The sequence below is a fragment of the Heterocephalus glaber genome, unplaced genomic scaffold (genome assembly GCF_053883595.1).
Source record: "Heterocephalus glaber isolate CG9 unplaced genomic scaffold, H.glaber_assembly_v1.0 deba00001463, whole genome shotgun sequence".
NCBI lineage: Eukaryota > Metazoa > Chordata > Mammalia > Rodentia > Bathyergidae > Heterocephalus > Heterocephalus glaber.
Window position 1 is genome coordinate 13,808,772 of NW_028258310.1, and position 12,355 is coordinate 13,821,126.

At 34.1% G+C, this 12,355-nt stretch overlaps 1 protein-coding gene across 6 annotated transcripts in view; it reads right to left on the reverse strand.

Annotated features, from left to right (window-relative positions):
* The window catches only part of Tcerg1 (transcription elongation regulator 1), a 66,190-nt gene that overhangs the window by 35,662 nt on the left and 18,173 nt on the right, over nt 1–12,355 (reverse strand). For 4 of the 6 annotated variants that reach the window (XR_015438776.1, XM_021266163.2, XM_087180442.1 and 1 more), the window contains exons 5-9: nt 9,257–9,499; nt 5,032–5,094; nt 3,760–3,960; nt 2,815–2,927; nt 1,996–2,084 (exon numbers count right to left, since the gene is read on the reverse strand). Coding sequence is in view for 5 of the 6 variants with exons in the window: in XM_021266163.2 (XP_021121822.1) it covers nt 1,996–2,084; nt 2,815–2,927; nt 3,760–3,960; nt 5,032–5,094; nt 9,257–9,499 (709 nt within the window). In the remaining variant the exon portion in view is untranslated. The remainder of the gene's footprint in view (nt 1–1,995; nt 2,085–2,814; nt 2,928–3,759; nt 3,961–5,031; nt 5,095–9,256; nt 9,500–12,355) is intronic. The other 2 variants (XM_021266165.2, XM_021266164.2) reach the window with 1 other exon arrangement.

Consider the following 12,355-nt stretch of genomic DNA (forward strand, 5'->3'; position numbering starts at 1 on the left):
TATGAAGTCAGTGGAATAACTATATAGGAAACTATGCCACGTATCTTTTTTTTTTTGGTACCAGAGATCGAACTCAGGACCTTGTACTTGTGAGGCAGGTGGCAGAACCACTAAGCTAAATCCCCAGCCCTATGCCACACATCTTTAAAACACAATAATTTGATCACATATGGCTACAGTGATACGCCCCACACATAAAAATAACCAAAAAACAAAAAGCTTACACTGTCCTCAGCAATCACATTACTATTCATAGTGTTGGTAGTGACAGACTGGGGCTTACATGTGAAAAGTACAAATGAGGAATTATGCTGAAATGTTTAAGAACAGTATTTTCAGGGGGAAAAAGATACTCAAGATAATGAGATTCAATAAAAATCTTGCAGCAGACCTGAGGAGCACCCATTAGAAACTCAGGATGTATCTCTGAATGTCTGTATCGCCCATCTGTATCTACCAAAGAGGTCTATAGGTCATGACTGAGCAGCAGCCCTGTTCCTACGCTGTATTCTACACCACACTCTATAAATGCCACTTCTCACACAAACAAATGGGGGCTTCCTGGAGAAATGGCTGATTCTAGGCCTGAGAGAAGAAATATACAAGGTAAATCTAGAATCTATGTGCCACAATAGAAGGAATAAAAGAATTACAACAAAAAGAATTACAACAAAAAAAGAATTACAACAAAAAAGCTCAGGAGCCAGCTTTACGAGAGCCAAAGATGACACAACTGAGTATCAATAACTACAATGTTATAACTATAATAACAAAATATATTTAAGCCTATCAATACCACTCAACTCATTATTCTGGAAACTCATAAATCTTTCCTTTCCTGTGCAATCTGTACCTCTAAGTAACCAATGTTAACTAGGAAAAGTATCTCTATAAGCATTTCAGTAAATATTAAAAGAGAATATTTTATTCACCACTTTCAACATTGAATGATTTACTTAGCCCAAGGTTTTTCAACCTCACAAGACTGACAGTAGTTTTTTCAACCTTAAGATTATTGACATTTTGGGCCAAATAATGAATTCTTACAGGGAGCTGTCCCGTGTATGACAGGATGTTTAGGAGAATCCCTGGCCTCCATGTACTAGATGCTATTAACACTCTACAAGTTGTTACCATCAAAATTGTCTCCAGACATTGCCAAATGTCCACTGGGGAGCAAAATTATTCCTAGTTCAAAAGCACGGCTGCAATAATCATCATAACTGCCACTGACATCCAAAAAAAGACAACTAGAAGAATTTTGAGGGAATTAGTATTGCCCAAAAGATCAAACTTCAATATGATCACACAGTTAAAATTTGTAGAATTTGTAGAAAATTCAGGAATAGAAGACTATTTAATAGTGCCATGGAACATAATAAAGAAATCCTGACTTTGGAATGCTATAGAAAAAAATTTTTTCTCTTTAATAACAAAGACAGAAAATAAGCAAGAGAAGAACATGGAAGGGAATTTAGAGATCTCAAGTCTTTAAAAACAAGCCAACTCATTGTATATGTGGATTAAATGACCTGGAGCAGGAATAGAAGAGGACTCACTGATGTAGGAAGAGGAAAAAAGAAAGATACATATGTAAGTTGTGATATATATGTATGTGTGTGTGTGTATACATATCACTAATTTAAACCATCTTAAACAATAAAAAGTAAGACCTTGCTGTGGTTTAAATATGAATTTATGAAACATTAACGAAGACTACCATAAAGGGAGGAAAACCTTTGTAGCAACTGAATTTTAGGTTTGAACATTCAAAATACAACAAATAACACACAAAAAAATCAGTATATAAAAACATATTTTACAGGGAGGAGAGGGGGCTTGAGGGGGTAATGAGATAAAATAAAAAATTTTTAAAAACATATTTGACATACACGTTTTAAAAGTGCTTTTTCTTCCTACAAAAGTAAAAATCATTTTAAAAAATCAAGTGTGATAAAAATTTTTTTAAACAGATGAATTAAGCTAGGTACATACCATGGAGTACCAGGAATAGGAGTAGTAGCTACAGGCTTTGCCTTCTGGGCAGCCTTCTCTTCTTCCGTCATCTCCTCTTCTTTGGGCTCCTAAAGGAAACATATTATTCACATTTAACTAATAACATAAAATAAATATAAAGACAAGTTACCACTACAAATGCAACCAACACAAGGTCTGTTGCTAGAATAGGGAAAGGAGTCTGAGTAAAATTTCTAAGAAAATTCTAACTCCTCATACCACAAGAGCTGAATTACCCAACAGGAGAACCCATACCCTACAAACTCAGAAGCCATGTGCTTAGGAGTGGAAATGCAGAACTATAGAGTACAGTAACTTATAGACTTCATTTAAGGTTGTTGTTTCTTATTTCTGCTAACATTCCTAGTACTGAAACATGAGTTCCACTTGGCCCTTCACTGAATAAAGAAAGTTTCCAAAAAACAGAATTCTTTTAGCATTACAAAGGGATTATTCCACGCCAGAGTGGGGAGGGGAGATAAAATATACCCAACTTCCCCAAACATAAAGTTACATTTGCAATTTTAACATATATCATTCTCTAAGGCAGGAGAGTAAAAATAAGGTCAAAGTTTTAGCCCTAAATCTTTACATGGGCCTCAGTTTAATATTAAAAAAAAGTAATTTAATGAAAATTTCAAAGGAAAAATTTAATTAGAAACTTCAAAGAACTCTAAAATTTCAGAGATCAAATTTGTAACAATCATTTAAAAATACATCAAATAGACACTAAGTTACAAGTAAATTATACCAACCAATTAAGGCTGGCTCCCAGGTGAACAAGTCATAGCGCTTTACCTCCTTTATCTCCTTTATAGGCTCTTCCTTAGGATCCTCCTCCTCTGTCTCCATTGGCAGAGGTTCTTCAGAGGGCTCTTTAATTGGCTCTTTAATCTTCTCTTCTAATTTTTCTGTTAAGAAATTAAAGATACTGTCAAAGGTTTTAATGTAATTTCTTAAAGGACTTTCAGAAAATAAGCAGTTGAGAAATTCTATTTCTAGTTGTAAACCACTAAAAATGCCCTTCTCTGTTACATCACTGATTTGAATTTGAAGTAGTAATAAGGAAACCTTAAAGACCTACTGACTTCAAAGGAACATACTCAAAGTATGTATCAATTGAAACAATCACACATTTTGCTGAAAGAAATAACTAAGATACTTAGAAACAGAAATAGAGGATTGTGATATAGAAAATTATGAATTTTGTACATCTAAGACTCCAAGGCCTAAAGCTTTTTTTCTTGCATATGCTAGGCAAGCATTCTACCACAGAGCTACATCCTCAGCAAAATACTCCTCTTTTTTTCAAATGTTATTTCGAAGCAAGATCTCACCAAGTTGCCCAGGTTGGCCTCAAACTTGGAATCCACTTGCCTCAGCTTCCAAAGTAGCAGGGATTATACACACATACCACCATACCTGGCCTACATTTTTCTTTATAACACATACAATACACACATTCCTTCTTCTTCAGTATTGTCAATCTCAGTAAAAACAACATAATTATAGTTCCTGACAATAGAAATATGTATATATAACACAGTTAACTTCTTTAGATGACAAAAATTAAAGTAGAACTGTTTTTTATATAAAAACATACGTACCAATTTAACAGAAATAATTTCCCAATTCACGTAATTAGAAAATCCCTGAAACATTATAAATTAACTCAAAATATTTAATAGCTTACTATCCTACTTACAGTTCATATTATGTCCCAAGTTATTCAAACAACTATACCTTTTTCCTTTAGTTCTTGCGGTTTTTCCCAAGTTGATTCTAATGTTCTGTTATTATAATAATATGTCTTCCCATCTGCTGTTTTATATTCAGTCCATTCAGAAACTGCTGTTGCTCCAGCTAAGGTAGCAGGTGAAGCTGCAATAGCAACCTGGGGATGTATCATGGGTACAATAGGTGGAGCCATTCCTGGCAATACACCTAAAAAAAGGGTAATAATAAATTAGATCCAAACATTAAATTGTAATACAAAATAAAACTCTAAAGTATTAGCTAAGTCTATTAAACATTAATAATGACTGAACCCACTGAAACCAAAAGTCATATGAAAAGATGATTTAAAGATTACTTAATTCTATATTCCTACTTTAGTTCTAGTACCTAAATTTAATCAGATACAGAAATTCAACCCAAGAAATACATAAAAACAGTCAGAAATTTGGGTCTCCTCTATGACAAAGTCTGAACATATAACTACCATGGTACATTCTCTACTTAAAAACAGAAAATATTTTTATAAAGATACTTTCTCAAATCCTAATGAGGCAATCAACATATTTACTGAGCGTATTTCCTGAGGCAAAATTATTGTCTAGTTCTAAAGTACTTTAAATTCTCACTTTAAGTAAACGACTGTCTGATTTAAATTAAGTCAGTTGTCCCTGTACAGTTTATTCTTTTCCTAAAAGAAAGCAAAGCTTCTAATTTTTAAAAGACAAGCCAAGATTTCTTTTACAAGATAAATAAGCTGATACATACTATATAAAATACTGTTAAATGATACACATGACTCAAAAGTGGAACAATCCTTGACTCAAAGTTCCAGTAGTTATCTTATTTCATCACTTTAAAATATGTAAATATATACTATACACAAATATTCACACACATGTACTCACTAGCATGCAAGCATAATCACATCACTTTACACATGGAAATGATTTTTTTATATTTAACTTAAAAACACACATCAAAAATAAAATTAAATGTTATGAATATGAGAATGAAGTTGTTTACACTTATTACATAAATTAAGATATAAAATGATCTGACCTTATTTGCTTTTGTGAACCAAAGAAGCTAGTACTACAGGCAATTGGGAAAATTAAGTGTTGGCCAAATATGACAACTGCATTTATACTGCTCATTAAAAAGAAAAATATAAAAAAATCCACTCACTTGGGCAAAAATAAATAAATAAAAGGATAAACAACAACATTCACTACCATGCCAACTTACAGACAAAACAAACTAAGATGGTTTTAAAATTACCGGTTTTGGTGGTAGCGACTGTCTTTACATACGGGCAGCTGACTATTTGCATCATTGCTACACCTGTAAAATGGATAAGCAAGCACAGGTTGGAAAGCTGCCACTGTATGTCAGCTACCACTGGGGTTCAGGAAAATAATTTACCACTATAATTTAGAGTGCTGTTTCCAATGAAAAAGACCAAGATGGGAGTAAAATTTCTTTTTGTTTGACATTTTGTGGGAAGCGGTGTCAAACCCATAATACTAATTCTAAATTATAACATCAATTACGTACCAGCCCTGATAATATCTGAAGGACTCTCAGAGTTTAAAGTCAACAAAAGAAAGCCCTTTCATTACACATATGTACCAAATTCTCATATGGGACTTTTCCCCAGGACATCAAACCCTGCTGCTGTTGCTTAGACGCCAGTGAAAGGCAGATGGAGTAGCTCTATGCTGCTGCTTAGCTGAAACTATATGCAGGACCTAAGGCACACAGCACAACTGTACAGAAATAGGTAAGATATGACAAAGCAGGGTGGAAGGGATAGGAAGAAAATAAGGTATGAAACAGATCCAAATTTTCCACTGCAAATACAGTGTAATAATATAAACAAAAGAAGGCAAAGATGAAAGAGACCAGTATCCAACTAATGACAAAAGACCCATGTTTAGAGCCTGCTCTATGGAGCACAGCAGAGGCAGGCTAAAACTAAGAAACACCCAGCCCCTTTCATATTGTGACTGACTTTATGGGCGGATGGCTGCAGAAGCCTTTTATCATCTAGGCTAAAGAAGTAGCAATGCATTAAAAAGAACGAAGACTCATCGTGATGCATTAAAATGGTGACAAGGAAATAAAAGGAAAAGATGGAAAGTAAGACTGAGGAAGTTCAAATTAAATATGAATTTCAATTTTTTTTTAAGAAAAATGGTAAAGAATGAAAGTATGAGGAAATAATTTTTATTTTTCAACTGGGAAACTAAACTTAATTTGGTACTCACAAAAATTAAAAATAATTACAAGCAACTACTTTCCCCAAATAAAGGACAGGAAAAGAAATCTCTCCTAATTCAGAGAGTAACAGTAAAGTTAAGACCCCTGGGTTTGTGAATAATTTAACTATGTTCACACACACACACAAAAAAAATTGCCATTTGAAAAGTGCCTTTAATTTCTTTCTTTTTTATATAGAGAAAGTAAGAGCCAACCTTTCTATTAACTCAAACTAAAATAAAAACACTAGTTTCTACGCCTGCTGTGCAAGCGCAAGGACCTGAGTTTGATCTCCGGTACCAAAAAAAAACCAAAACACTAGATCATAAAAGTATGCTGAATAAAGTTATATATATAACTTCATTTTCCCTAATATTGAAAGAAAGCAATAGAAAAATTCATTTGGCTAACAGTTATAGTATGTACTTAGTTTAAATTAGTATAAATACTGCCACCTGCAGGACTCCCAAACTTACAAAACCAGCACTAGAAATTCAATCTTTTATTTATTTTTTATTTTTTTGGTATCGGAGATCGAACTCGGGTCCTTGCACTTGCCTAGCAGGCATGGAAGCCACTGAGCTAAATCCCTGGCCCAGAAATTCAATCTTTGAGATACATGAAAATTATTCTGAAAAACCGTTCTCCAAAAAGCATCCTTCAAAAAAGTTTTAGCTATACAATGCAAACAGAAGAAAATCAAATACATTCATATTTAAACTTAACTGCAACTGTTAAAAATCAACTGGGCTTGCGGGCCAGGGATTTAGCTCAGTGGTTCCACCACCTGCTGCGCAAGCACAAGGACCCAAGTTCGATCCCCCGTACCAAAAAAAAAAAAGAAAGAAAACTCAACTCAGCCAACACAGAACTCTTATTTGATTATCAACATACGGACCATGCCAAAAGGTCATATATGTCTCTTCTCATGCTAAAAAGATAAAACTTAAGGCATTCTCTTATGCGATTACAGGGATATCATTAATTCTCACAAATACCCATGTATCTAAATTCCTAACCACATTTTTTAAAAGGGAGTATTTGTCCAATTTTCCTACTGTCCTCAAATTATGTTCTATTAGGAAATTAGAAAATTCCACTTAGCATTTTGAGTAATTGTGACGTCCAACTAAGATTTTAGTTTTAGGAGTAGAAATCCTATAATCCTAATGCAATTTACCACCCCAAAATTCTACCACTTATTCCTATATTTCACCTAATTCTTCCACTCCTTGTCATCTTGTTTGATTATCCCTTATTCATCCTCATAAAAGCCAAATGGTGTCATTCAAAAAGAATTCAAAGCTCCAAGATAAATTACACAGAAATCCCTCTGTCCACCTTAATGCTGACTTGAAATGAAGACAGAAAAAGATAAATCTCACTGTACATAAAACCAATGATTTGGGGAAGAGAAGTCTTGTCTTTTTACTAAAACACTCTGTAGGACTGAATTATAAGGGAAAATGAGAAAAGTATTAACATCAGAAGTGGCTTAATATAAAATATATGTATTAATATAACTTTATAAAACACTAGCTCCCTCTTCAAAGAATCCTCTTATCTTGGGAAAATCTTTCAAACTACCCAATTCAAGTTCTCTTCCAACTGATCTACAAAATGTCATTAGCAGCTGCCGTTTATTAAATGCCTTTTACTGCTGAACTTCACACGTACCACCTCAATTTGGTGACCCAAATGGTGACCACCATCTGTCTTAAATTTAATGATGGGGCAAGCAAGGGTCCAGGAAGAACATATGACGTCAAAATGCAGCTATAGCTGGAGGGGTTTTATTGTGAAAGTTCCACTTGCCACAAAAATGAATTTTGCTACTGTATGCCTTTTACCCTCTGGTCCTAGTAAGAACCTCTAGAGTCTAGAGCAAAGCAGAAGTCCTTTCAGATGACACCCTTTCAAAACACAACACCATGTCATGCTACCACTCAGTCTTCCCTCTACAGAACCAACCACCCAGCTCCTCATATCACTCAGAATTCAAACCTGGTCTTGACACTGTACTTAACTCTAAAGGAGACCAAGACTAGAAGAAAAGTTATGACAAATGTCAAGCTATTCTACATTTATCATTGTTTCCTACAAAAAAACTTTATCTAGAAGGTATCCAGTTATTTCTCTTAAATGTAACAGAAAAGGGATAATTCTTAGTATTAAACATTTTCCATTTTCTTATTTTTAAATAATGAATTTATATAACACATCAACAATGTATAAAAGGTTATATATCAAATAAACTGCTGTATCACAATCCTATTTTAACACAAAAACTAGTACAATAATGTGGCAACAATGGAGGGAGGAATATGAAATTGAGTTAAGAGGCCTACATTCTATTCATCCTTCCTATGAACTAGCCCTACAAGCTTGACCTATTTAAGGTTATAAATATTTTTAAGAACAATGAATCATGGGTCAAGAAATAAATGCATTTGACAACAAATGTACCCAAATTACAATGCCCAACACAATCACTATTGAATCCTTATAGAAAGAACTCTACTTCCCAATCTTTTAATTCTTTCTCTAGTCTTAACCATCTCTCATAAGACAATAAAACACAAATTCACCATAACAATTTAAACCTTTAAATGATACATGTCACACTTCGCAAACATTACAAGGGAAACTTCTGAATTTGTTCATAGTTTAGTGATTCACATTCTCTTTCCAGCACAAGATAATTAAGAAGAGCTTGGTATCTGGATCTGGAGGGCAAAGGGTCAAATCCCAACACCATCACTTATTTATTAGCTATGTGACCTTGAGCTAATAATTTAACCTGTCTGTGTACCTACCTCATAAGATGGTTGTGAAAATGAAAGAAATTAATGCATGTAAAGTGCTTAGAACAGTGTGCTGTCTATAAATCATGCAACTTGAGTTAGCTATTATGACTTGTGATTTCTCAACTTCATAGAGTCAATCTAAAATTATTGCATTGAGAACATATTTACACAAAAAGATGATCATTTTTTACTTCACTGAAGCTATTATCCAAAATAAGTCTACCTTTAAATGTGACTAAAGACATGTAAACAACAACAAAAAAAAGGACATTTACCAAAACTTAAAGAGAAAATACTGCAGTTAGCCATGAATCTTTCAAAAACATTTCAAACAGGTGAGATTCAAGGCAAATTTCAAATGCAACAGACACATGAGAACAAACTAACTGACAATATGAAAACAGAGCTGGAAAGACTATTGCAATCTGTTGGTTTACCTGGAAGTGGAATTGGCATGCCAGGAAGGGGAACACGAAACGGAGGTACCATTACTGGTGGAAAAGCAGGTATCGCTGCTGCTGGCTGAGGTACTGAATGAGGAACAGCAGGAGGTAACGTCTGGGGGTGCGGCTGGGGAACAGTTTGCACAGGTGTGGCTGTAGGAGCAGGAGTTGAAACACTAACTGTAGGCGTGGCAACTGAAACAGCAGAACTTGGGGTCTGATCTTGTGTTGTGGGTGCTAGTAAAAATAAAACAAAAACATGTATCACTCTTTCATTAATGATTTTACTTGATTCATCATTCACTCATTCATTAATACTTAAGGGCCCATTCCATGCACTGTACGTAATGTCAAAAAGTCTATCTTCAAGAAACCTGAAAAGCCAGTAAAATGAGACAAAAATGACTGAAATACAAAGTGAAGTGGGATAAATGTATAGTTGTATAAATCAAGACCCAAAGACTACTTCTAACTGCAGAGAGGGTATAGAAAATTTTATAGTGGGATGATAAACCTTAAAAGATTTAAGATTTCAACAAGGAAAAAGGGACACGGAAGGAGTAAACAGAGAAAATGGTGGGATAAGTATAAATAAAAGCAAAGAGTAGAGAGCAAAAAGGAATTAAATGTATGGAGAACTATGGGCCAGGGATTTAGCTCAGTGGTTTCGCTGCCTGCTGCACAAGCGCAAGGACCCAAGTTTGATCCCCAGTACCAAAAAAAAAAAAAAAAATGTATGGAAAACTAAAGGCAATTAACTAAGGAAACATCAGGCACACCAACAAAACCACAGTCAGGGCTCGAATGGTAGGCCACAGCCAGAGGGTAGAAGGCATTCAATAGAAGGTCAGGAAGTATGCACTTTACTGGGTAAGAAAGAGCAAATGTCATATAAAAAGAAAAAATGACCTAGAAGAATTCACTGCAATTTATAGCAACAGTAATTACCTCTGCACAGTATATGGCTTTTATTTTTTACTATGCATACAGTATATGCTTTGTTAGAAATTGAAATTTTTAGAAGTGCATTCATATGTTTGTGTGTGACTTCATGAATGTATGATGAAGGCAGACTAAATAGTTCCACATGGAAGAATAATTATCAGTGTTTACTCGATGAATGAACCTGGCAGATGCATAGAAAGAAAAGAACAAAGGTGAGAAAATCAATTATAACATTAGAACTGTCCAAGCAAGGAAGAAAAGTGCAAAGAAGATACACAAATAACATACTGACTGAATAGAAATGAATGGAGTCAAAAACAATTCCCTTAAGTTCAAGTTTGACTTGGGGCAGCAGTTTAGTGGTAGAGTGCTTGCCTTGCCATAGGCAAGGCCCTGGGTTCAATCCTCAGAACAAAATAAAAATTGAGTTTCTACTGTGAGATTCAGAGAATGTTAAATTCAAGACAGTATGGGTTCTTCTAATATATTATTTTTAAACTGTTAAAAAATAACACATTTCATCCCTAATAATCACATTTAAAATCAAACGGACCAAAAAAAAGATCCATATTTCACATTTTAAAAAGTTGTCAGTTTTCACATATATTTTTGTTATTTACTCCTAACTCATCTAACTTCAAAATAAAATTCGCTGTGGTAATTCATTTCACCACATAATTCATCTTTTTCTTGATGTAAAGAAAAACATCAAACTCTACCTAAACTGGTCTAACAACGAATTTATTAAATGAAATAAAAACAGTTTTCCCAATCTTTATGCTACTTTAATTATAAGCAAAAGCACACTGTTTAATTCAAAACACCCATTAATCCAACTGACGACAAAATCTGCCAGTATTTTTTCTAGCTTCTAAAAATGAAAAACTCACTTAGGCTGGGAAGATGTGAGCAATTTCATACTTGTTAATGAGGGACTCACCTTGGCTAAATAGACAGCAGGGCCAAACAAGTATCTTCAGGGGCCCAGGAATGAATTGTTGGTCTAGCATAGACCTAGCCTTAGGGTACAGTATCATATTAATATAATTTTATAACAGTGTGAAAATACAAATTACATGCAACATTTGCCCAGTCCCATACATATACCACTAAGCATTTGTAATCTACTGTAATGGCTGAAAATACTCTTCCCAATTTCTCTGAGAAGTAGATTTCATGATCACTTTTCACAAATCTGCATAAAAAACCAAAGGAGTTTTTGCACAACTGGGATTGAAATACAGATATTCTTAATTTTTAGTCCCATATCCCCATATATCTATACTGTAGTTCATAGAATTAAATATTAAAATATTACAATAGTATTCAGATAGTTATTAAAACTTATGATCCAAAGTACTACTGGTAGGACAATAAAATGTTTATAAGGGCATTAAATTTCAAGTGGAAAACACCGACAAGGATAACAAAACTTTTCCTTCATCTCATTCCTCCTACTTCCTAGCACAAGATATTCTAAACTTGATTAGTGGCAATGAGTCATGAGGATAGTGATAAGAGCAATTAAAAGTCAAATGGGTAGGGCACGGTGGTGCATGCCTATAATTCCAGCTACTCAGGAGGCTGAGTGAGGCAGGAGGATTCAAACTCAAGTCCAGCCTGAGCAAATTAGTGAAACTTGGTCTAAAAATGAAAAATAATTTTAAAAAGAATTAAATGACAAACTACAAGAATAATACCAAAGCTTTAGTGGGTAAATCGCTCCTTTCCATTGGTTAAAATAATTAGCAAAGCCTCAGGCCCCAAAATGTAATAACCCAATCTCAGATTTTAATTAAAAAATACAAATGACTATAGAATAGATGGAAAAATAGAGACCAGTATGATAACACTTTATAATACTAAATTACATAGTAGTGAAATAAAGACACTGGGAACTGAGTGAGACATCATCAAAATTGATGTTTTAAAGCAGTGAAAAGAAAAGGCCTCCCAATCATCAAAGGGCAGTATAAAAAACTATCACACAGTAGTAAGTCACAATCACAAGATATCTGCAAGCTTACTGACAGACTATGTATTCTGACATGCAAATGGAATATATTTAGATTAAAATATCTGTAAAACCTCCTCACTTAAAATAAAATGAAGTATTATTTCTCCTTCCTAAGAAGGCAGGGAAGAAAA